The following is a 23,268-nucleotide window of genomic DNA, read 5'->3' on the forward strand; positions in this document are numbered from 1 at the left end:
TTGTCTTTCCGGGCGTTGTGGATTAACAGAGCTCTGTTAACCCACGGGTTTATAATCCAGCTTCCCATCTTCAGTCAATTAGTCAATCAGTCAATTAGCAAGTGCGTTGGAATTACTTGTGTTTTGCCAGGCTAACACTTCCTAAAGGCACCGCGAATCCTCACACGGGGCCCCGCTGAGGGATGCGTCACGGGCGAACGCTGAGAGTCTGCAGTGCTCATCAGGGGGTTGGGGGCTGGCGGCATGGGCGAGTGAGTCAATAAAAGCAACAGCAGACGCTCCTGCATGGGCCATGCTTGGGGAGAGGCCTGGAGCCACCCGAAGACCAGCTGTGCATGTGTGTGCGAGAGTGTGTGTGTGTGTGTGTGTGTGTGTGTGTGTGTGTGTACATGCAAACATTCACATACACACATGCGGTGCATCTCTTCTGCCTACCACACCGTCATTAATCTTGCAGGAGGAGCCGCTGGATGGCTAGAATCTGATGGAGTGAATCGATGCTAGAGCAGCAAACATGATACACACACACACACACACACACACACACACACACACGCAAACCTTCACATACATGAACACGTTCTCAATGAGGCGGGAGCGGCTCGGTAAGGGGGCGGCCACGCGCCCACCACGCTCCCACCATGCTGACATTTGGCAGGTCAGCAGGCGCGGACCGGCCGCAACGCAGCCGCCTCCGGGGGGCGCCGGAGAGAGCCGGCTCAGCGGGCCCCGCCGCTAACGATGACCTTGCGGTGGCCTCGCCGGGGGCGGTGGGCAGAGGGGGGAGGAGCTAACAACAGGATGGTATGCAGGACAGAGACACGAGGATTGCTGGGCTAGGAAGAAACCAGGCAAGATCGAGCACACGGCTCAGGAGTCAGGACGGGTTCACAGAAAAGGCTGGAGGTTGGACCCTGACTGAAATTCATCTCCAAATATGAACTCAAAGAACAGCCAGATTTTTGACTCCCTGATGGACCCATTGGCCGACAAGTGGACAATTAACAGTATGTGTGTGTTGGGTATGTAGAATGCACATATGTATTGCTTTTGTTGAATTCTGACTCCTTTCAGGCTGGTTTTCACACTTGGTGGAATGCACACTCATATCGGCTCCTTTTAGAACATAAACAGACCTGCATGCGAGGAAGAGCCAATCACGGACTTCCTGATGTCCTTGACAGAGACATACTCCTGCAGTCAGAGCTCAGCAACTCGAGAAGGCGACGGCGCGACATTAAAAACCTTTAAGAACCACCCCTGAAGATCTGAGCAGTCAACTTTCTCCACGCAGCCGGCACGGTCGAAGCCAAATAAACCCTAATTACAATCATGCCCTTTTTATTCCCTTTGGATGACAAGGGGGCGACAGTCACGAAACAACCTTCGAGGGACTTTATTTTTCTAAATAAAATACCTCCACCCCACGTTCGTTAGAAAAGGAATTTTACATCATCAGCTGCAGGATTCCGCACAAATCGCGGGCCAGGAAGAATGGAAGCGCACCTCACTCTGCCTCCTGCTCATATAAAAAATCAGGATAAAATATGGCGTTCAAATTGTCGGAGGCCGGGAGCGGGAACGATTTTTATGGGCCGTGGAGTGGGAGGGAATTAAAAGTGGCGTGCACACCCTGACGCGGCATGAAGGGAAGTATACCGCCGCAGGTTAAATCACTCGCTCACTCACTTCCTCCACAATGGTGACTAGCATAAACAGGGCATAATGAACCTGCTCCTGCTGCCCGGCAGCGGGGTGCGGAGTGGCGTCGGGGCGGCGCTCTGCCCGAGGCCCGCAACCAGCGGCGACTAAGCGACTAAGGCGACTAAGCGGTCGTTATTGTTATTGACACTTTCGTATTTCACTTTAAGTGCACATGGTCGCGGAACAGCGCCGACGCGCAGCCGCGCTACTCCGTTATTGAATTAATCTCCGACGTGGCTGGCTAGGACCTTGCTCCTTCTCAGATGCGACATGCCTGGGCACAGTGTTCTAGCCCCCATCCAAGCACGCGCCCGGCTACTGCGCTACGAGCGCTAATATAAATAACTATGTCATCCCGCACGCACCCGCGACAGGTTTGACAAGAGGTGCGGTGAAAGGACGGACCATAAACTGCCAGGCCATAAACTGCGGGTAGAGAGGCGCCCAGCTTCGGCCGTTCTCCCGAGTACCACAACTGGTGCGGTTTGCCAGTGAAAACCCGCGCAGCTGATACGCTATTCGCCGGGTGAAGCCGTGCCAGGGAATCCCTAGTCCCTCTCTAGTGCGGTCGGACTTGACGGCGGTCGCCCTTTCAACTTCTCCGCACGCGCTTCCCAGCTCAGGAGAGGGACGGATTTCTCCCAGCAGACGCAGGGAGAGTCCGTGAGGCGGCGACACTGGACAGCGAGGGACAGTTCCCTCTCCGACTATACCACCACCAGCCGCGCCTGTTTGGCAGGCCCGTGTCATCGCATCCTCCCCTTTCGGGGTGAATTTGAAAACACAGTCCCACGTGAACTCCGGCAGCGTAATTGGCAGGCTCATCTTATGGCCTAAAACACTGCCGAGAGCGGCGTGAAATCGGCCCGGCTTCCTACGCAGTCGCCGAGCTCAGACAGCCGTGCATTCCGAACCCAAACGCCTTCTCTCTCCCTCTTCTTGGTCACAGTCACAGTATTTCCCTCACCTCCTCCAGAGGACGGTGCACTACGGCAAGACGCTCAGCCCAGATCAGGTGGTGTGCAACAGGCCCACGGACACCCCGGACACAAGAAACACGGGACAATCCGGGAGCAGGGACATCAGCGTCCGCTGGCGCAAAGTGAAAATAGCATTAACCACACAACTTGGCTGTTTGCACTAACTGCCTAGTAATCCACTTGCCAATGTCGCACAAATGGAATCTCAGATTCCTTATATGATTTCTGAATCTGATTGTTAAACAGATTCATTAAACTCGAGACTCTGTGAGCAAATATTTTAGTGATTTAGACAATAGATTTTTATGGACATAAATAGCATTTTTTCATGCTTGGTTAGCAGCAAGCTCTTGGTTAATGGTGGAGTATGCTAAGAGATAAGGTATATGAAGACAGTCAAAGGTATTAAGCTATGGCTTCTGAGTATGCAGTCAATCTTACTTATTGAGCTAATCAAGTAGCTAACTAAACCTATTGGTCTCATGCAAGTGAAATAGCTTTAAAAACTTGAATTATTAGCATTCATTGGCAATATACACTTTCATTTGTTGGGGGGGTGAGGGGTTGACCCCTCATAAATTTGCCTACAACTTGAAAGACAGAAAGTTAATTCGCTCCATGTTCTGATAGATCGACCATGACAGCGATTCATGGTACCATAAGTCTATGGTATCTTAAGTCTATGCTATCTTACGTCTATGATATGATGAGTGTGCTGATTGAACACATCTCTTTCAGGGCTCACTTTACTCCGCCTGTTCTCATTCTCTGCCCAGTCACCTTCGGTTTCCTCAAGACACTGCAAGGCATTATCAGAACGTACTGGCATTCCGAAATGCCATCTTCCAGTCATCGGAGCCCAAGAGTCTGTTAGCTCATTATCTCTCAATACTCTCCACCGCTCCACATGAAACACTCCCCAATTAACCTACCAGGCCTTTAAAATCAACGTTAATTTGTATAGTTTCAGGGAGGTTCTTTAATCTTCAGTTATGCTGTGGAAATGTCACTTTCGTAGACAGTGGAAGTGCACAGCTGTGCTTCACGATGTGGCGATCGAGTAGTGCTCAGCCGTGGAATCAAGGGACGCTTCCACTTCCTCCTGAGGCATTACAGTGCACTTTAATGTTGGCGGGGCGCGACACTGACCGAGAGAACCCTCCACCCTCGATGAAAACCAGACCCCTCACGGGCCCCTTCAGTCCATCGCTCCACTCCCGAAATAACGCAATTAAACGCTGCGATTGAGTGTTCGCAGGGACGGGACGGAACACCGCATTGATTTTAGCCGCGGCAGAGACAATTAGGTGCGGCTGACGCCGAGAGAAGGAGAGATGGCTTCCGCAGGACAAAGGAGGTCTGGGGCTAGCGTGACTGCCCCCGGGCGCCATTAGTACAGCAGAGAAAATGGGTTAAAATGCACATGAGCACAAACACCCGCCTACACACACGCGCACACACACACACACACACACACTTGAAAAGGCTTGAAGAAAAGCCCGGCACTTAGACGTACACCGAGAGAAGGACAAATGCCTGGCGGAGTCATCCGAGCAGGCCGGGATCGTGAGAACTCCTACCTCCCCGCAGTCGCGTCTGAGAGCCCCCTCTCTCGACTTCTCGCCGCTGAGGGTCATGGAAACGTGATGCCGCGAGCGCTATCAGTGCAGGAGAGGGGCAATTTTAGTATGACTGCAAATAGCCTGAAGGTAACACGTAATTAAATCCAACCTGCAGCAGCCCGCATTAAATGTGGGAGTCGAGAAATATCTATGCCTTCTTTCTCCCGTGGCCCCTTTCGGCGAGGAAAAGACGGAGAAAATCTGGTGGTACAAAGGACCATAGATAATTGGGAATTGCCTAGGCTCCCGCCACTCTGGGATCAAAATAAGAACACTAGAGAAGTGTTCCACTAGAGAAGCTAATCACTCGTCCTGACACAGTGGAGTGCCTGCAATCAGCCCGTTTACAGTGTGTTCTCATCAGTCACACCTGGTACAATTTGTAAGCACTTGGCTAATACACACAGGAATCACTCAGAGCTTTCATCACCTGACTACCTTCTTACATCAGCCTTGTTTTAGCAAGGCTGGGGTTAACGCGGGAGTTGGGGGGAGGGTGTGGGAGGCGAACTGGTGGGTGGGTCAGGTTTAGGGGGCACTTTGATATCAGCCAGCATGCTATCCTTGTGGAATCGAAAAGGAGATTAATCTGACTGGTTCCAGGTGTCAGCCTTTGGTATCTATCTTCCAAGTCATGTAGGCTAAACGCTAGTCTGTGAAGTCTTGTTCTCATCTAACCACATTGCTGTGCACAGGTGGCATTTTCCATGCTGCATGTTTGTTATTAACAGTACGAAGCGTATTACCACACTACAATATCTAACCAATTGTAAAGTGTAACCGATTGGCTTGTATTACGCTAATAAATCCTGTCTTACCTTGAACTCATGTGAAGCTAAGCTCTTCAGATTATGTAATAAAAATGTTTAAGCATTCATTAAACAGAGTAAAGAACCAGCTATAGTTGTACATATTGCCGACACCAATTCTCTGTAAAGAATCCAATCTGCTGCGCACATTTACGAGGTTAAACCGTAAATCAGCAAAGCCGAGCAGTAAACCTCTGACAAAGCAGGCTATTTTAGCATGAAGGAACTTTATAAAGCTGGCCATATCCTCGTGACTTACGCTGGCCCATGCAATAGAATTTGCCCTTTCTAACATATTTGCTATTTATAATTTGGAGTCAGATTAATGTCCCAAGTTTTGACGTGACTTAAACCTTTTCCCTCAGTGGCTGTAGGTAAATGGGGGTAGGGTATGTAAACACAAAGCTAGAAGCCTGAATGATCTCGTGTAGCGGCAGGATCGCTTGCGCACGGTGGAATTGGAGCGTCACCTGCGCCGACTTACAACGGAGGTCCAGAAGGTTCTCTAAACTCCTGAGGCATCAGAAAGGAATTGTGTTCAAGAACACCAGTGAAACCCTAAGAAACCCTAATCCTGAAATCCTAATAAAGCACATTAAGAATTCCTTGCTTTAAAAAGCAAGGCCGACGCCAGTGTGGTGGTGTATTTAGTCCGTTTGACTGGAACGCCCAGATCATTTACAAAGGATTAAAGAATATTAAGGTAAAAGCTCTCACTGCATATCATGGGAAACATGACGAGGAAAGGACGTGGGGGATTGCTGGCACTCTGCATTTAACTCTGCATTTGCGTAGACCCCTCAATTCTTCGCCGAAAATGCTCGGTTGGGTTCCCGTCCACCATTATTAAATGTGTCATAAATTCGGGGGACTAAAGCTTTCCTTCCAGCCTGAGCGACAAAAGGCGTCGGGATGCACAGGGTGGATCCAGGTGAGGGGTCGTGCCGGGGAGCGGGAGGTGAAGCACCCACCTTCTAGAGGGCTGGGTGATGTGTTAAAGGCACAAAGAGAAGCGCCAAGCCGATGTTCTGACTGACTGAGTGCTTGAGATTAGCCAAATATGAATGGGCCAGTATGCCTATATACCTACCTATCTACATCTCTCTCTCTCTCTCTCTCTCTCTCTCATGAAAATGGATGTAGTGATAGAAGGTAGAGGTATAAAATCAATTTTATTGTAATACACTTCCAAAGAAGGCTTTTGTCATGTGGTTTTGTCCAATCTGCTGCCCAAAACATTACTGGGCCTGTGTTTGTGTCTACACCAAGTATATCCCACCACAAGGGTTTCAGTGGACTCTCCTACATATCATGTAGAGAGCATGGCAAAGCATTGCCTTTCAGTTAACCTCAATAAGCTATAATCTACAGAGAATGACCTTGGGTGTCGGTAGTTTTTAAGTTCCAAATGAGGCCAGAGGCAGTGAAAGAAACAGACACCCGAGGACGGGCTCTTCCTTTTGTGGGTAATAATGAGAGATTGCCCCAGGAACTGACACCTTGACCAGTCTCCAACAGCCACGTCAGTGCGTCCGATCACTCAAACCAATCAAAAAGCCCCCCCCCCCACAAAAAAAAACTAAAAATAAATAAATAAATGGCCTGAGCTCAAAATAGTAAAAACACCCTGAACTGTAATAACTGCATGTTTTGCATGCACTGATTTCCCTGACAGACTACAGTTGGAAAAGAACGCGTCGGAAAGTGATGCACAGTGAGTCAGAGTTGCAGTGAGACCGACCGTACAACTGGAAAGAGTATTTAAATCAGGAAGTGCAATATATTCTCCAGAAACAGACAAACAGGCAGCTTAAATGTCAACAGTTTTGCCATGTCATGCTGTTTTATTAAGGAATCCCTGTTACAGAGTCAAACGGAAGAAGAACTACACCTCAGAAACAAATTTACCATTTTTCCTTATTCACTCTGGTACTCACAAAGGCACCAATTTATAATCCCACTGAGGTATCAGGCAGAATCTGTCATGGAGATTAAAGTTCTCTGTCACTGTGGTAGAGTTGCCCCTAAAATTCCTTTCCACTGCAAACTTTGAAAATACTAGTGTAACCTTTAAAATATAGAACAATTTATAACTCTTTAGATATCTTTGAGCAGTGAACATGAATTTTCTCCAGCCAGTTTCTCTCTCACTCTTTATTCCCCTTTCCATCTGTCTGTCATGGATCACCATAACAACAGCCGACATCCTACACACTTTGACCTTTGTTCATCCTGCAACCTTTCTCGCTGTTCCTGCCTCCCAACCCCTACCAGAAATGACATCTGTTCCTCTCTCTCTCTCTCTCTCTCTCTCTCTCTCTCTGTTTCTCTCTCTCCTCGGTGAGAGGCTCACTGCTCTACAGGTGCTCATCACACTGTTCCCACACCAAGGGCCTGTTGCCATGTCAACAAAACAAAGGCCTGCAGTAGATCACTTCTGCTATGACACAGGGACAGTGGAGAGAGAGAGAGAGAGAGAGAGAGAGAGAGAGAGAGAGAGAGAAGAACAGAGGGGCCAATGAACTGACAGAGACAGAGCGAGAGAAGGACGCCTCTCTGCAAACAAACAAACGGCTAAAATACTCATGGCCAAATGACTTATCGGAAACATGCGCCGACGGTTTTAGCTATGGAGGAAAGGACGCAGACAGACCGGCACGGAAGCTACGGCTCGGATGAGCCAGGCTTCAAGGCAAGCGAGAAGTCTGTGACCACCGCCACGTTTCATTTACAGTGCACGGAATGCTGCGCATTCACTTACAGTACACGGAATGCTGCGTTTAAGTAGTGAATTCCCGGCACAAGTCGGGTCCTTGCATCCTTCGCCACAATTCCTTCCACCGAAGGGACGGAATATGTTTAGTGGCAGGAAGGCATGGCTGGATGGTGCCTGCTCATTCATCTCAGAGACCCAGGCAGCTCCATGGTCGGCAGAAGCAAGGACACTAAAGCCTTTGGTCCACCATCTCGCCGAGCCCAAACTGAAACAGCACTCCTCCGACGCTCCAGCGGGCCTTCGGTCCTGACATCTTTCCCTGTTCTCTTCCTCTTTTTGAGCATTGAACCCCAAAAGCCTTCCCAACCATCCATTATATTACACTTTTTTTTTTATCATTCAAACTATTTCCTGTTAAAGTCACCGGGCTGGGCGTATGAAAGGGAGTCATATTGGCGGCTCAGAGGACAAAGTGCTTCCATTCGGAGAGTTACATGTTTAAACGGGTAGCTGCCTCTTTAAAGGGCAGAGGGAAGCTTTTCAGATAAGAGCAGGGTTGTGTCTTAGTCCACCTTTGCTTACTCCTTTACGTCTTTCCCTGCTCTGTTATTTGGAAGGTTTTAAAAAAAAAACAAAAGAGATGGCACAAAGGAAGAAAGGGAAAGGGGACACACCCAATGCAGTAACGGGGAGAGGCTTGGGCCGGCACAAACCTCTCCCCAAAAAACGGTGTGGTTTTCTCTCTCATTTTCCACCGGGAGGTTATTCCGGGTCTTTTTTTGGGTGGTTTGCGCAAGCATCCAGGCGAAATCGGGCCGGTGGGCAGCCAGGCGTGCTCGTCAATATGCATTTGATGAATCAATGAGTCGATAAATCGATGAGTCAGTGAATCAGTCAATCGATGATTACTTACGCATGTACTTTAAAAGAAAGAGTGCGCGAGCTACCCCCACCACACCTGCTGGCCAGCAGGGGGCGGCCTGATTCTCCACAGACAGCTGAGGCCGGATGCCTTCAGACGATTTTTTTGGAGGCCTCCACTACCCTGGCACCCAGCAGCAACATCCAATCAGCCTGCGGTGATGGCGTCCGTCACCATCCCACTGAACCAATCGGAATTTTCCTGCTTTTTCCGCTTTAACCAATGGCGAGTCCGAGATGGGAGTTTACATTCTTAAATGGGTGGGATCAGAATGCTCTCCATCTTTCACTCCAGCCCAGTGCTGACACTACAAGTACATCGGTGATGAATATTCATAAGCCTCCTCATTATAAAGCGTTCCTGGTGTATCCGTGTGCCTATGTGCCAGTCCCCGAGGAGTCTGCCTCGATGTCCTCGGCACCACAGGTCAAAGCCCACCCAGATAGAACACACATGCTTGATATCACTTTTTATCTCACAAACCCTACAAGCGATACAGAATTCAGGCAAAGAGGACTAGGTGGCTGAGGATAGTTGAGACTTGAGAGTGCGGAAATGGTGGGTTTAAAATACGCACTGGCGGGATGTGGATGGTTTGAAATACTGTACTAACAAGTCTGTTAGTCTGTTAGCTCCCCTGCCCTTCCATAAGCAGAAGCATGTGTTGCTATGTGCAGAACAAACAGATTATACAGGTGTGTGTGTGTGTGTATATAATAATAATTTCATGAATTTCAGATATCATATATATCCAGATATCATAGCAGCATGAACTTGGACTAAAGCTGGAAATATGAACAATAATTGCCCCGCCTATGCAGTTGTGCGAAGCGTGAAGCCATGGAGTGCCTCTTGATGCTTTGCTCACATGCTAGTGATTAATTTGGAAGCACACTAGAAACTGTAATTGAAAAACACAAAGGCCAAATAAAATCCTTCAGTCCCTAATGAAGTCGCTGATGCAGGCCACTAATGCACGGCACATGAACGCAATCAAGCGGAAGTGGGTCCCTGGCCCTGTGCTTGACACAAAAACACGAACATAAATTAAAAAACACACGTCTCGCTCGGTTTAGAGAGAGACGTTCCTTTTCAGAAATCGGGGGCCGATATCTCTAGTGACTTTAGGCACTGCGCTACACAAATTAGCTTGATTAGCATAAACAAGAATCTTCCAGATCTTCCGAGGAAACGGGAGTGGACTGCGTGTGCAGCCGGTATCGGGAGTCTTCCACCACACCTTCAAGATATCCGTGGCTTCGATAGCCGCTGCACTTCGCCAACAGCCTGTGGGATTTGCTTTTTGGACATCCTTCAAAATCTTTTAATACGGATATTTTTTTTTCTCGATTTTCTTCTCTGCCTCCTGCAGTGGGCCATTTTCTTCTTTTTTTCGCTCGCGCCATGCAGTTTTGCTCATCTCACACCTCGCTAAAAAGCTTGCAAGTCTCCGGTAATAGCTACCCGCTGATGTGACGAGACGATCGGCCCGTAATTGCACAGTTTAATAGTCGGGCCATGTAGCTGATAATTGGAAGCATTCGCCCTGCTACACAGCCCTGATTTCCCCATGATATTCTCAGAGCCTTCGTCATACTTTCAGACTTTTAGCAACCGCTATTTTCTGTTTTGTTTGTTTATGCCAGAGGTGAAGGCTTTGCCTTTGGTGATTACTCGATTTGGAATTGAGCTGAGTTGAAGCTGTGGTAAGTCATCACACCCCTTCCCTGGATTCAAGACCCTCGCCAGTTCTCAAAGAGAAGCAACTCGGGACCCTGTTAGGCCGACAGCCTGTTGTTATTGCCCCCTGTATCTATTCAATTTTTTATCCCAATCTGAACGTTCTTCTCCAGTATAATTCTGTTTCGGGCCCTTCATTTACAGCACATGGTGGGGCAGATAAGCTATTTGTGAATTATGCAGTCGTCCCAAGCCTCGCCCACCAGGCCGTAACCGCCTCAGCTAAATCTCCTGAGTCATGTGCTAAGCCTGAAGGCTGGGATTGCAGTAAGTACAGTTTAGCCTACTACGAGCAATAAACGCTCTCAACGGGCTACACCACAGGAAAAAGGTGCCACAGTAGCAAAATGCAAATCGTTTTTCTGAAAACCGAAAACCTGGGCCCGCAATGGCATTTTGTCAATCTGTTGCTGGTCTTTCGAGAAGTCTGCTGATTAAATCAAGGCAACACAAGCCAATCTTTAAATCTCATCGGCCGTAAACTTGTCTAGGAAGTATGACGTGACTGTGGTGGAACACTTTATGTGGACTTCAGAACAAATTGTAAAGTGTTTGTGTTACAGTGCCGCCATTTTACAACTGAAACTCACGGTCTGCACCTGATGTCATCTCTAACAGCTTCAGCAGATCAGCACTGTTGTCCGTTATCGGTTTGATTTAAGGACATAAAATATCTTTAACATCACCGATCTTTAAAAGCCCCACTGGAACTGGCCTGTCTGGGGAAAAATGGGCAGCTTGAGTGCGTTTTATGGTATTTTGCGTGTTGGTTCACGTTACTAATGGATCGATGTCCTCTTAACGGCAAAACGGCCACTGGCCTACAGAACGTGTGTCTCCAGTACATTTCGGTCTTCTAGTGATTGGATGCACCAATGACAGTAGCCGCAAGATACAGGATCCTAATCTGCCAACGTAAGGCTGACTAACAGTAAAATGTAGATGTAATATGAATTAGCGCCTTCGCGGGTTTTAGCCACTGGGCAGGGAGGGCACGCCTTCTATGCTATGGACAAGTCCAGCGTTTCCCAGAGAGCTGCATGCATCTATTACAGCCTTCCCTGTATCGACGTTGAGTGTGTCCCTCTGCAGAATGGCAGTGTGTTTCGAGGAGAGCACTCTCTCGGTAAGAGACAGAGGAGTCCGACCGGATGGGCGCGCCGATCGGCAGGGCTCAGAGAGGAATCGCTTCTGCCTGGCCCGTGACTGGGACTGAATGGCGTATGTTCTACTGACGATGAGCACCGTCCAGTTTTAAGTAAGCCGCCGCCTCCATTGTTAACAAGTTTTGTGTCATCCGCAATCGACAAAGTCCCCCGGAGCCAGTAACACACCAAGAAACAATCAATAAATAAAAATGCATAATTGGATTTTAGATTGGATTTCATCTTCAAACCCGAGTTTAGGACAGAACACAATCACACAAATCGAATCAAATATCCCTGATGGAATACAGAAAAAAAGTAGCATATATCTCTGTTGATGAGGTTTCAATAGTGCAGAGAAAGACCAGTGGCACTGTGTCAGTATGAAACGTCCCAAACTCCTCGTTGATACCCAGTTCTGGCTCTGAACGAGTTAAGCGTTATGGTACTGAAGCTCTTCTGAACACTTTACTGCTGGTGTTTGGTGACCCTTCGCCAGATCACCACCTCCTAGCAATCACCGGTGTCTGTGCCTTCCCATGCCGGCGCTCTGATGCCGCTCGTTTGCAGTGGGCCACGCTGGGAGATGCAGCTCCGTTCGTGCTCCGTTCGCACTCGGCTCCATTCCGTAAACGGCCGAAGGCGGCGTGAGTGACAGAAGCAAAGGGGCAAGACTTGAAAGCGGCTGGATTGAGTGCATGAGCAATGCATGGTGGGTAAGCGATGGGACGCGTTTTGCGGGAGGGAGCGGTGGGTCTCGGGCATGCACACAGGTTCTGGTGTGCTCGCACGGCAATGCCCCCTTGCTGCCGGTACCGTTCTGGCACATGTAGCCGTGGCCTCCCTCCAGAAGTTTCCTCTCCCTCCTCCCCGTATTTGTTGCTCGGCACATGAAACACATTTGTAGCACCGCCTGAATCCGATGATCCCCCCCCCCCCCAAAAAAAGATCCGTGGCCCCAAATAAGTCTTGCAAATGAATCACCATGGCACCAATAGCACTGGACTTGTGGCATGAGTTAATTAATGATGTTACTGCACTCCACGAGGACTCCACCCCCTTGTCAAGGCTCCGCCCCCTGGCTCCTTTCCCCTCCTGCTTCTGGTAGCTGAGGGCTCACACTCCTCTGCACTGCCAGGTGTGAAGAGCACTTACACTATGGCAGCCAAATACAGATCAGTCAATCCTCCTCTCTGGAGAGAGAAAGAGCGATAGCAATTCAAACAGAGAGAGCGAGAGAGACTGAGAGAGACCGAGTGTTAAGAACATCAAGAGTGAGACAGAGAGATCAGTATCCAAAAGCAACGATCCATATCGCCTGGCGCGCACTAGCACGGAGAGCACTACTGAGCAAGCAGACAAAAGCTTTTTGTCCCCTCTCCCCTTCTGTACATCGCAGTAAATTTGGCCCTCATTACAGAGGGTGCTCTGTGCTTTGAGAAGCATGTTGTGCTTTTCACTGTGGTGCCAGCATTGAGCTCCCGCAAGATTTATGGGTAATGAAACAAGACTTTATATTATATATGGTATATATGAGACACTCCCTCTTGTAAAAAATAAGAGGATACAACCACGGGGTCAAAGAGGGTGAAAGCGCCTTTATTACTCCTCTAACGATTAGGTGAGAGAGTGAGATAGAGAAGACAGGGAGAGAGGGATAGAGGAGAGAGAGTGGAGAAAGAGCGTATGAATGACATAATCATTCTCACATACAGCTGGAGGACTGAGGAATGACTGAACGCGCCATCATGAGGAGTGAATGACAAGGGTCCTCGGAGAACACTTGTGCCTGAAGCTCAAGTTGTGCTGTAGATCAGACGTAATTGATGGAACTAAACAAAGTATCTCCAGCCAGAGGAGATGCAGACATGGGGCTTGGAAAGTGAAGGCAAAGTTTTCATTTTTTGTACAAATGTGCTGCAATTTGGTACTGAGAATGGCGGCTTGCAGAAGGTAGGTAATTAGCTGAATTGTATTTGTGTGTGTGTGTGTGTGTGTGTGTGTGTGTGTGTGTGTGTGTGTGTGTGTGTGTGTGTCTGCACTGAAAGATCACTTAAGCTCTCGCGCAGGTCCTGTTTACTTAAAACAAAATATCCCCTATCTCCATCTAGCCGGGGAGATACAAGGAATGCTTAATGGATTCAGGAAGATTCCTTCAAGACTGGTCCGCCTTGACGTGACTGCATCTCCTAACTCCTGCAGATCTGCCAGCTGCACGTGCACGCTGAGAACCGCCTGTCCGAGCGCATCCCAAAGCCCCTCTAGTGGATTCCGAACTCCTATCTGACCACATCCCAAAGCCCCTCTAGTGGGTTCCGATCTGGTGTCTCTGAAGGCTGTTTCAGCTTGAGCAAGCCTGGTTCCGCCATAGGTGGGGACAGAGTGGTCTTCTGTGGCTGGAGCCCAATCAGCCCCAGGCTGGGACCTGCTGGCCCAAGGCGTTTATGCTCAACACACCGACGCTCACTGGAGGTGTTTTGTTTTCAGCTTTTGACCATTGCCCACGAAAATCCCAGGAGGCATTCCAAAAGATCGCAGCTGTTTCTGAAATACGCAAACCGGCCTGTCTGGCACCAGCAACCATGCCAGGGTAAAAGTCACCCAGATCAGAATTTTTCCCCAGTCTGATGCTCCATGTGAACGTTAACTGGAACTGCTGGCAGATGTCAACATGATTTTATGCATCATGCCGCTTCCACTGGCTGATTGGATAATTACACGAATGACCATGTGTACAGGTGTACATCCTAATAAAGTATCCATGCACACATATACAAACACACGCATGCATACACACATACGCGTGTGTGTGTGTGTGTGTGTGTGTGTATTAGGGTCTGTGCATGGTCACACTCCATTAGCTGAGCTGTATGTGCACACATCTCTTCCACGCCTGGGTCCAGACCTCCGGAATTCTAGGGGTGGGGCCGTTCTCCCACAGCCTGACATCATCATCTTGTAACAGACAGGCATCCATGGGCGACGCCATTGCTCGCGTAATGAGTTACACGGATGCAACCAGCAAGCCCGGGCTAGTGCAGTCGGAGGCCTGGTGTGAGCAAATGAGACTTCTCTCTCAAGTTGTACAGTTCAGGTGTCTGTCGTACGGAACGTGCAGAGAGGGGGAAAAGGAGAACCACATAAATGGCAATAATGCATATTTTATGCAAATAAGGTCTTCTCACACGAAGCCACCTCAACCCACTGATAATGCAGGCACTGGTGTGTGTGTGTGTGTGTGTGTGTGTGTGTGTGTGTGTGTGTGTGTGTGTGTGTGTGTGCATGTGCGTGCGTGCATGGAGGGGTTTGTTATCCAGCCCACGTTTCTGCTGCCGGAGCACAGATCCGGAGCGTGTCAGGAACCACAGATCAGAAGTTGGGTCATAGAACTGCTGAGGAAGGTAAATGAAAAACGTTAAACAAATATTTCAGCATTTTTTTCAACACAGCCTGGGTTTAATTTGCTCTGGTTTTTAAGTGCCCGACAAAAAAGATTTTAGCTCTTCACTGGCGTTCACAGCGCGCACAAGACGGTCTGCGGTCCTCGAACGCTCTCGCGTCATCTCGCGCCTCAGATGTCTCGCAACCCCTCGCGCATCGCCATGCAAACGCGTCAGATGTTCCACATCAGAGTCCTTCCTCTGGGAGAGTTTTAACGGGAAAGCTCCGGTGATCTCTGCCAAAGACCTTCACGTCAGCTTCGTGTTTCCCCCAATAAAGGAAGAGCGGCTTTCATTCCCTCGACAGCCGGGAATCTTGGCAAGGGCAGCGAGATGCTGAGATTCGAGAGGTGTTGCGGAGTTCCTAGATTAATCCCACACCACCGATGTCTTACAACAAGAGCCAGTGGGCACAGTGCAGGAGCAAGAAGGGGCCTTTTTTCAGACTTTGATCAGGACAGGATGATAAAAGAATCGGCAGAAAAATGAAATAGGCCATTGTGACACAGGCGTTGAATAAGCCGGGGTACAGCCTGCTCCGCTGTAAATTAGTGATGCGCGAGTAATTAGAAACAAATTGCTACACTCCTGCTAGTTACCGTTCAAACCAATGTGTGATCTAATATCTCATTATAATTTGGGTTTCTGTGAGGGAAAGATCAGACACGCTAACTGAATATCAAACACAGCTATGGAAAAAGGAAGGCAGAGAAGGCAGGAAGGCAACAACGCTTGCAAATAACGGAAAACTCCCGGCCACATTAAGTGCGGGGTCGTTTGCGGAGGTCTCTGTGGTGCTGCAGAAACCTGTGGCTAGGGGCGTGACAACTTACTTCCACTGTTTCAGTACACCCGTGCTAATCTGGAATCGTTTTTGACTCTCGGATCCTAATAAACACTGCTACATGTATTGAAAAAAAGGTCTGCTCTCAATCCATAGCCCTTCTTTTAAATGTTTCACCTATACAGGCAACGTCCGTATGCGCGTGTGTGTGCTGTGTGTGCACCCACAGCTACCATAAGTCAAATGGGATTTTGAAAAGCTTTTTTTTGCCTCTCCAGGAAAAGAGGAATCATTTATTTCTGCATTCTGACAATTCGTAGCACATGCATAATGCGCCACATAATTGTATTCATAATGCATCCGGAGACTTATACAATGAAGCCTGGCAGTAACATAATAATGAACCGCTAGCTGTGGCACGCCAGACCCTGCTCTTCCATCACCTTCATCCTGCCCCCGACTCGACTCCCTCCAGTGAAAGCCAAACAGTTTTCAATTACCGTCCGCCCAGCGGAATTAAGGTGGAGGAAAGTGGAGCTGTTGGAGGTGTCAGCAGTGCCGGAGGCTTCGGCACATGGCCGGAGTTGCCAGCCCATCGCTTCCTCGTCCCCAGCCGAGAGCTGTGAGATTGTTTCACTGTCTAATGACTCGGGCTCAGAAGTGTCCCCCCTCGACCCCCCCCGGGACCCCCTGCCTCCCGACAAAGGGAATATCCAAGAAGCGCCGCTCCAAGAAGCCCTCATTCCAGGGCCCCGTGTTCCGGCCACGTTGCCGTGGAAACGCAGTCCAAGCTGCTGGAATTCAGGGCTGGATGAGAAGGAGGGATGGCTGACCGGAGCTCGCAGGCAAATCTCGCCTGGATAACCTGCTACGTTTGATGGGATTTCCTTCAACTTCGCTGATAAGGGGTGGACTGCATCTCCCAGTTTACTCTCCACTATGGTCGTTAATGCTAGACTCCAGAATGGTTCTGGGTTGGATGGGCATTTGTGTCCAATGACAAACCACAGTTAGCACAAAAGTCGAGAACAGCAAGAGACCCGAACCCAGTTATGAATGTCTTCTGAATGTGTTCACAATCTCTATAGCCTATAATAACCTATAACCTATAATAACTAGTAGCTGCAACACAAATACCACTGTGATAAAGAAATATACTTTCTTGCAACTATATGCATATTGTGCTTGGGATATTGATCTGATTAACATGGTCAGCTTTATTTTTGACAAAAATCTAGATAGGATAGTATGCTCACAACAGACAATAAACATTTAGTTCGAAGGCTTATTTGAATATTGCATCTTATGCCATTATCATTATTGTAAAGTATTGTAATAATAATTACCAAACAATATATTGTACAGCCGTAAAAAGATGATTTTACCAGCTTGGAAACTGTGGCCTAGTCTTTGCCTCATGCTCTCTGCAAAACTATTTTAGCTAACAAAAATAAGTCAGTGGGACCGGGGTCTCTTCCCTGTAGAGCTGCGATTGGCTGCAGAAGAACAGTCTATGTTTCTGCATTCGGTACGGGGTCACGCCGAGTTCAGGAGGCGTGGCCTTGGCCAAGTCAGCCTGCTCAGCTCAAGGGAGCCAAAGCAGGGTGCCCCAGCTGACTCCCACCCACACGGCGCTTAATACGAGGAAGAACTGAACTACAGGCAAAGGATTCGGAGGACAGCTTTGCAATCGTGGTAAGTCCAAGTAATACAGTTAAAAGGCTCGGAAATACAGGGTTTCTTTTTTTTTTTTTTTTTTTAAAGGGGGCGGGGGGTGAACAGAGGTACGGATCCATATCTCAGTGCTTTGCGAAGGCCGATAACTCCGACACATCATCCCGAGCTAAGATAACAGAACCCTAGCTGTGGGAGCACAAAAACCGAGATAATGTCATCGCCGCCATCTCCATCATCATCATCATCATCATCACCGTCAATCGCCGTGTCATTAACTGTTCGAGCTCTGGGAAAAACGCGTTCCCTCTTCTGCGTTTTACAGTAACCCCCGAGAAGACAGGCTGTAGGCACCCTCGTACCCGATTGCAATTATGTGGGAAATTGCTGTCGGGTCAGTCTGACTCAATACTTCCACCTAGCTTTCTCTCCACAGAAAACACAGTCGCTCTACAAGAGCTTCACACTGGAAGCAATAACACACGTCCATTAAATGTGACTCTTATCCACTTTCCTCTATATATGAAAGAATATAGATTATCACTATTAAAACACAATTTAGGTAGACACATGTAGTGCACAAAAAAATGGAAGGAGCGGTCTGAAAAAGTCCAAATATCTTTAAATGCAAAAAAAAAAAAACCTCTGAAAGATCTTGCCCATGTGCCATAATTCATAGAAACACAAACGCTTGACACTCGCAAACGCATGACACTCGCAACAGATGCTGGCTTTGGAGACTAGGTCTCGACCCGATTACAAAGAGACCCGTTCGGCCTGGGCGCCACTGAAACCGGCAAGCGGCAACTTGGAACAAACAAACTTAAATGATAACAGGTGATTATTGATTTATGAAGCTAAAAGCAATGCTTTACTTACCTTCCTGGACCGCCTGGAAAGGATTGTTGGGCTCAATAAACTTTATGGAGTGGGTGATTTTCTCACTCTGCAAAATGTCATCGTTGAGGCTGAGGTCAGAGATGGCCAGCTGGAACACCTCGTCATCCCTCGCGGCATTCTCTTCGAAAATGGCACCTGCAGAGAAAACGCACGGTTAAACGCAAGCCTGTAGCCTTGAGCGCCCATAATCCCAGCAATCATTCTTGTCACTAAACAAACACCACGGCTCAGATTTTCCTGCCATCACGCAAGCAACCGGGACGCTTGCAGCGGACCGCTGTGGACGCAATAACGCGGTGCTCCCGGGGAGTTATTAGGATTAGGGGAACGTCCCTTTCTACCAAACGTGGGAAAGATTGTGCCATTAATAAGCGCGCTGTCCGCATTGTGGTAACTGCTTCGTGGCACCGTGGCACTGGACCCGCCGGATTCTTGCTGACATGGTGCGCTTCTATTAAGCCGAATGTGACTTTATTGCATGCAGCATCAATAAACACGTTTCGGAGGGGCCGCTTTATCTACGGCTCATGGTGCCAAAGTGAGAAAATACAAGAGCACTGAGATTTTCTTTATCAGTCAAATATAATAAGTGGCCTCTGCTACTTAGAGAAGGAAATCGAAAAAGGAGGGATGTGCACCCTCTCCCTCTCTCCCCATCTCTCTTTCTCCTACAGGTCATAATTCAGTGGGCAAACTTCGGTGTGGGATCTCTTGATCATCACGGAAGAGCCTGTGGCATGGAAAGCATGTCATAAATAAACTGCGCAGCCGCGTGTGGTTCAGGCTCGCAATTTCACTGACACCCAAGGACACCAATACTGGTTTATTTCCATGGTGCGGCAACTATTTCAGTTTTGCAAATTCCATACCACGTGGCTTGCAGGTTATAAACTCAAGCTTGTCTATATCCTCACGTCATGCAGAAGCACGCTGTAACGTGTTATGCAGAAGCACGCTTTAACATGTTACACGAGTGCGTCCACACGTTCGTACAGCCGAACGGCGTGAAAAAACTTTGTCTAGCCCGCACATCTCTGCATTCATTGGCTCATTGATAAATGGCTGCCTTGCGTTGAAGGCACAACTGAATGAGGCCTTCGCTCTCTGCCTGCTGCCCAAGTGACCGATAACGGGAGCAGGCAGTCGGAATTCACCCGATGCGCAACCGTGACGTGCGGCTTATTTAGCTGGAATAGAAGTGTCGCATCTGCTCATCCCACCGGCCACGCGAGCGCAGGCCAGACCCCCCACTGCCTACCCTTGCCTTCCAATTACCAGGTTTGGATAGCCGGGGCCTGTGCAAATCATCGCACCATCCTGCAAATCAGTTTTCCGCCGGTCCCTCCCTTCTCTGGATTGCTCCTGTTTATCTTTAGGCCTCTGATGCGGAATTCAACCCGGGCAACTAGACCCAATGTGACAAAGTGCATGGGAGGGACGCACGAGAAGCCCGTGTCGGTGATTTCACGTGTCGGGTCGCAGACGCAGCCGTGTCTCCGACTTAGAGATGGCCGCATGAAAGAAGAAGGAGCCTCGAATCGATGAAGAATCTGACTGCCGGTGGTCCAGTGGAAATGTAGCCATCCCTAAATGCAAAACCATCCAAAATTACAGCTGTGTCTGCCTGCATACGGGTCCTTACAGGCATTTCTTTAACTACATGGGAGCTATCAACATCAACATAATGAGAAGTTAAACAGATTATGATTATGGCATAGCATATTTCAGCAACAAGCTTTACCAAACGTGTCGTTTCGGATAAACTGAAGGACCGGACTTGTGCGTTAAGATGTAACTGGTGCAAAGACCACGGCTGAGCAAGAATTAGCCAGTGACATCCACCCTGTGTGTCTGACAGCGGATAGATTGGCTGCAGCTGATAAATAAGGCTCTGCAAGGCACCGGGCGGACGTTTGCGCATGAGCACAGAATGGCATTTCACCACGAGTTCTCCGTAAGCAGGTTGCGAACCTCTGTGCAAAGCACCTGAATGGGACCTGCGCCGCTGCTTGCGTTCACACGTGGGCTTACATGCAACGGCAATGAAGGTCTGATTAATTTTTTGTTGTTATGACCGGCGAGGTTATTATGCGGCAAACAAAAGATCAAAAAACTCGCCAAGCCGAGTCTCTTGCAAATTCGAACTGGTTTGCTAAGATGCATGTGCTGAGAGCTAATTAGAAATGGCTACTGACTATGATTTAGGAGACATATGCATCCTCAAAATTGACAAGGACATCTCAAAAACATTGTTATAATGTTCATATTTGAAATTTTAGCTTTCAAAACAGCAGCCAGCTCTTTAATACCTTACTACTGTTTTAAAAGATTCACTGTTGTGCCAAACTCTGTATGAAGGCCTTGAATATGTAAATATCAAGTGCTTTATTAGTCAGCTAAATTATTCAAATAGGCAATAAGACAACTGGACTGCTGTTTTATAAGGGCTACAACACTTTATTATTCTCATTTTCCCTCTCTTTCCCTCTCTCTCTCTCTCTCTCTCTCTCTCTCTCTCTCTCTCTCTCTCTTCACCCCCCCCCCCCCCCCCCCCCTCCTCTCTCCAGCTCACTGGGGTGGTGTGTTTGAGTTGAAAGGCTGGGCTGCAGGAGAACTGAGCTGCTGCAATTTCATTAAAACTGAACAGTTGTACTTATTCTGCACTCTTAACTATGGTCAAGGGGTGGGGGGTGTGTGTGTGTGTGTGTGTGTGTGTGTGTGTGTGTGTGTGTGTGTGTGTGTGTGTGTGTGTGTGTGTTGGGGGGAGATAGAGAGAGAGAAAGACAGACAGACAGACAGAAAGAATGAGAGAGCATCCAACAGAGAGAGAGAGAGGACTTGAAATCCATCGTCAGTGTGAAATGTCCGAGCTATTCAGTGGTGAAAAGCCCACTCTCGCCCACCCTTCCCCAGTTCCACCCTCTCTATACTTCGTCTTTTTCCTCCTCCCTGTAAAAAGCGAGTGAATGTTGGCACGGGAATAACTGCTGGTGCACACCGCAATATTTGTTACATGTGGCAGAAACCTCTTAAATCCGACAGTGGACCGGCTAGACTAAACGGCTAAGAAGTGAAATGGCTATTGCTGTCTGGGGGAAAAAAAAGAAAAAAAAGAAAAGAAAAAAAAAAAAAAAAGCTCGGAGTAAGCGTTTGTTCTCTATTCACTTATTTACTTCACGGGGCTTTCTTAAAATTTCCCTCACGTTCCGTGCAAAGTTCAAGCTTATAGCCGAGAGGGGGAGAGGGAGACGGTCAGCCCTCTCACGCGCATTTGCTTGGTTTTCTACAGCTAGCCAAATTAAAGATGTCTCTCCGGTTTTCCCAAGTTAACTACATGTCCATGAATTATACATATATATTTTTTTCTCCTTCGCTAACCTTTTCACCTTCTAACGAGACCGGACTTTAAATTCGATGCTTTTTTTTTCCCCAACTAGGTCTTTCAAATGCAATTGTTATAATCCCAACACGAGCAAACATCTACTTTATTGCAACCATTCTCTCAAATGAAATTCATTCCGGTGACCATCGCGGAATGTTCTAAGCCACAGGCTTTCGCGTCCACCGACTAAGCCCTCCAAACAGTCATCAGTTTTCTGTCTTGTACCTGATAGCGCATTCATCAGGACCATCGCATCCTATATCTTTAGATACCATCCTCCCTTCACCGGAGCCGCTGAGGCTGAAAAACAACTGATTCAAACGGTTTCGCGTTAAACATTTCTACTCGGCTTTGAACAGCTCAGTCTCGACTCAGAGAGTATTTATTCCCATGCTCCTTACCGATATGAATGATGGAGTCCGCTCCTACAGAATTGCACTGCAATATCCCAAAGGAAAGGCATATTATCAGCAATTCCATCTCCGATTTCTTCTAACGCAGCTCATCCACACGCTCCCCAGACGTCGGTAAATTCCAAAGACACCGCCGCTGTGATTTTAGAGTGATGAACGGGGCGGAAAATGAAAGTGTATAGGCTTATTCAAACGACAGCGGCGTCCGGAGGGGCTGCGAACCACCAAATGTAAAGAATCGGGAATGACGGGAAACGGTTGGGAAGAGAAGCCCGGCGAAAGAATCTGCTGTTTTTGGGGGAGGGGGGGTGAAAGCGCAGAATCCGGTACCCTCTCCGTAGGTCTCGCTCTATCCAGGCGCTCGCGGAGTCTGAGACATAACAAACTGCAAACTGCGGAGGAGGGACACCCCCGCGCGCGCGCTCGCTCGCTCGCTCGCTCTCCTCGATCTGCCGCACCACGTGACTGCAGAGAAGCCCTATGTAGACCGCTAAGCTGTGCGCGGAAAGAGATGGAGTTCGCCCTAGCAGGAGACGGAGACGGCGTTAAGACCGTACCGTACCCCACCCCCCCCCCCCACCCCACACCCCCGAAGCTGACGATATCAAACCGTCACGGCAATAAGCCGAGGTGGATACGATGGAGAAGACATTCCGACGAGAAAGGGAAAAGGAATATATGCGGGAATCCCACACACCGCTCATATTTTACGAACAAGTGCGAGTCAACGCGCGCAAAGCTCGAACCGGTAACTTTCTCTCGCTGAAGTATTAAAGTTGAGGTGTTGATATCATAGAAGCGGCTAAGCTGTCACTTGCCGTCGCGGACGATGCTCGTGTGAGAAAGTTAACAGTTGCTGCAAGTTGAGGAGAAACGAACGGTGATCTTTGGCGGCGCGTAAGAGCGGTGAGGAGAGATCTGCGCGGCGGAGAGCCACGGGTACAAGCCTTAAGAACCATGGGAAGTCTCGCCAAAATAAAGGCTACTGATTCGCGCGCATTACAGAAGATGGAAAGGCTTGAGTGACCTGTAAACGA

The 23,268-nt window shown here is 48.5% G+C and overlaps 1 protein-coding gene across 2 annotated transcripts in view; it reads right to left on the reverse strand.

The window, feature by feature from the left end:
- Positions 1-22,614, reverse strand: part of grid1b (glutamate receptor, ionotropic, delta 1b) — a 217,425-nt gene extending 194,811 nt beyond the window's left edge. For both annotated transcript variants that reach the window (XM_035533704.1, XM_035533703.1), the window contains exons 1-2: positions 22,220-22,614; positions 18,416-18,571 (exon numbers count right to left, since the gene is read on the reverse strand). In XM_035533704.1, the coding sequence (XP_035389597.1) occupies positions 18,416-18,571; positions 22,220-22,298 (235 nt within the window). In that variant the 5' untranslated portion in view covers positions 22,299-22,614. The remainder of the gene's footprint in view (positions 1-18,415; positions 18,572-22,219) is intronic.
- Between the last annotated feature and the right edge of the window lie 654 nt (positions 22,615-23,268).

The sequence above is a fragment of the Electrophorus electricus genome, chromosome 14, assembly GCF_013358815.1.
Source record: "Electrophorus electricus isolate fEleEle1 chromosome 14, fEleEle1.pri, whole genome shotgun sequence".
NCBI lineage: Eukaryota > Metazoa > Chordata > Actinopteri > Gymnotiformes > Gymnotidae > Electrophorus > Electrophorus electricus.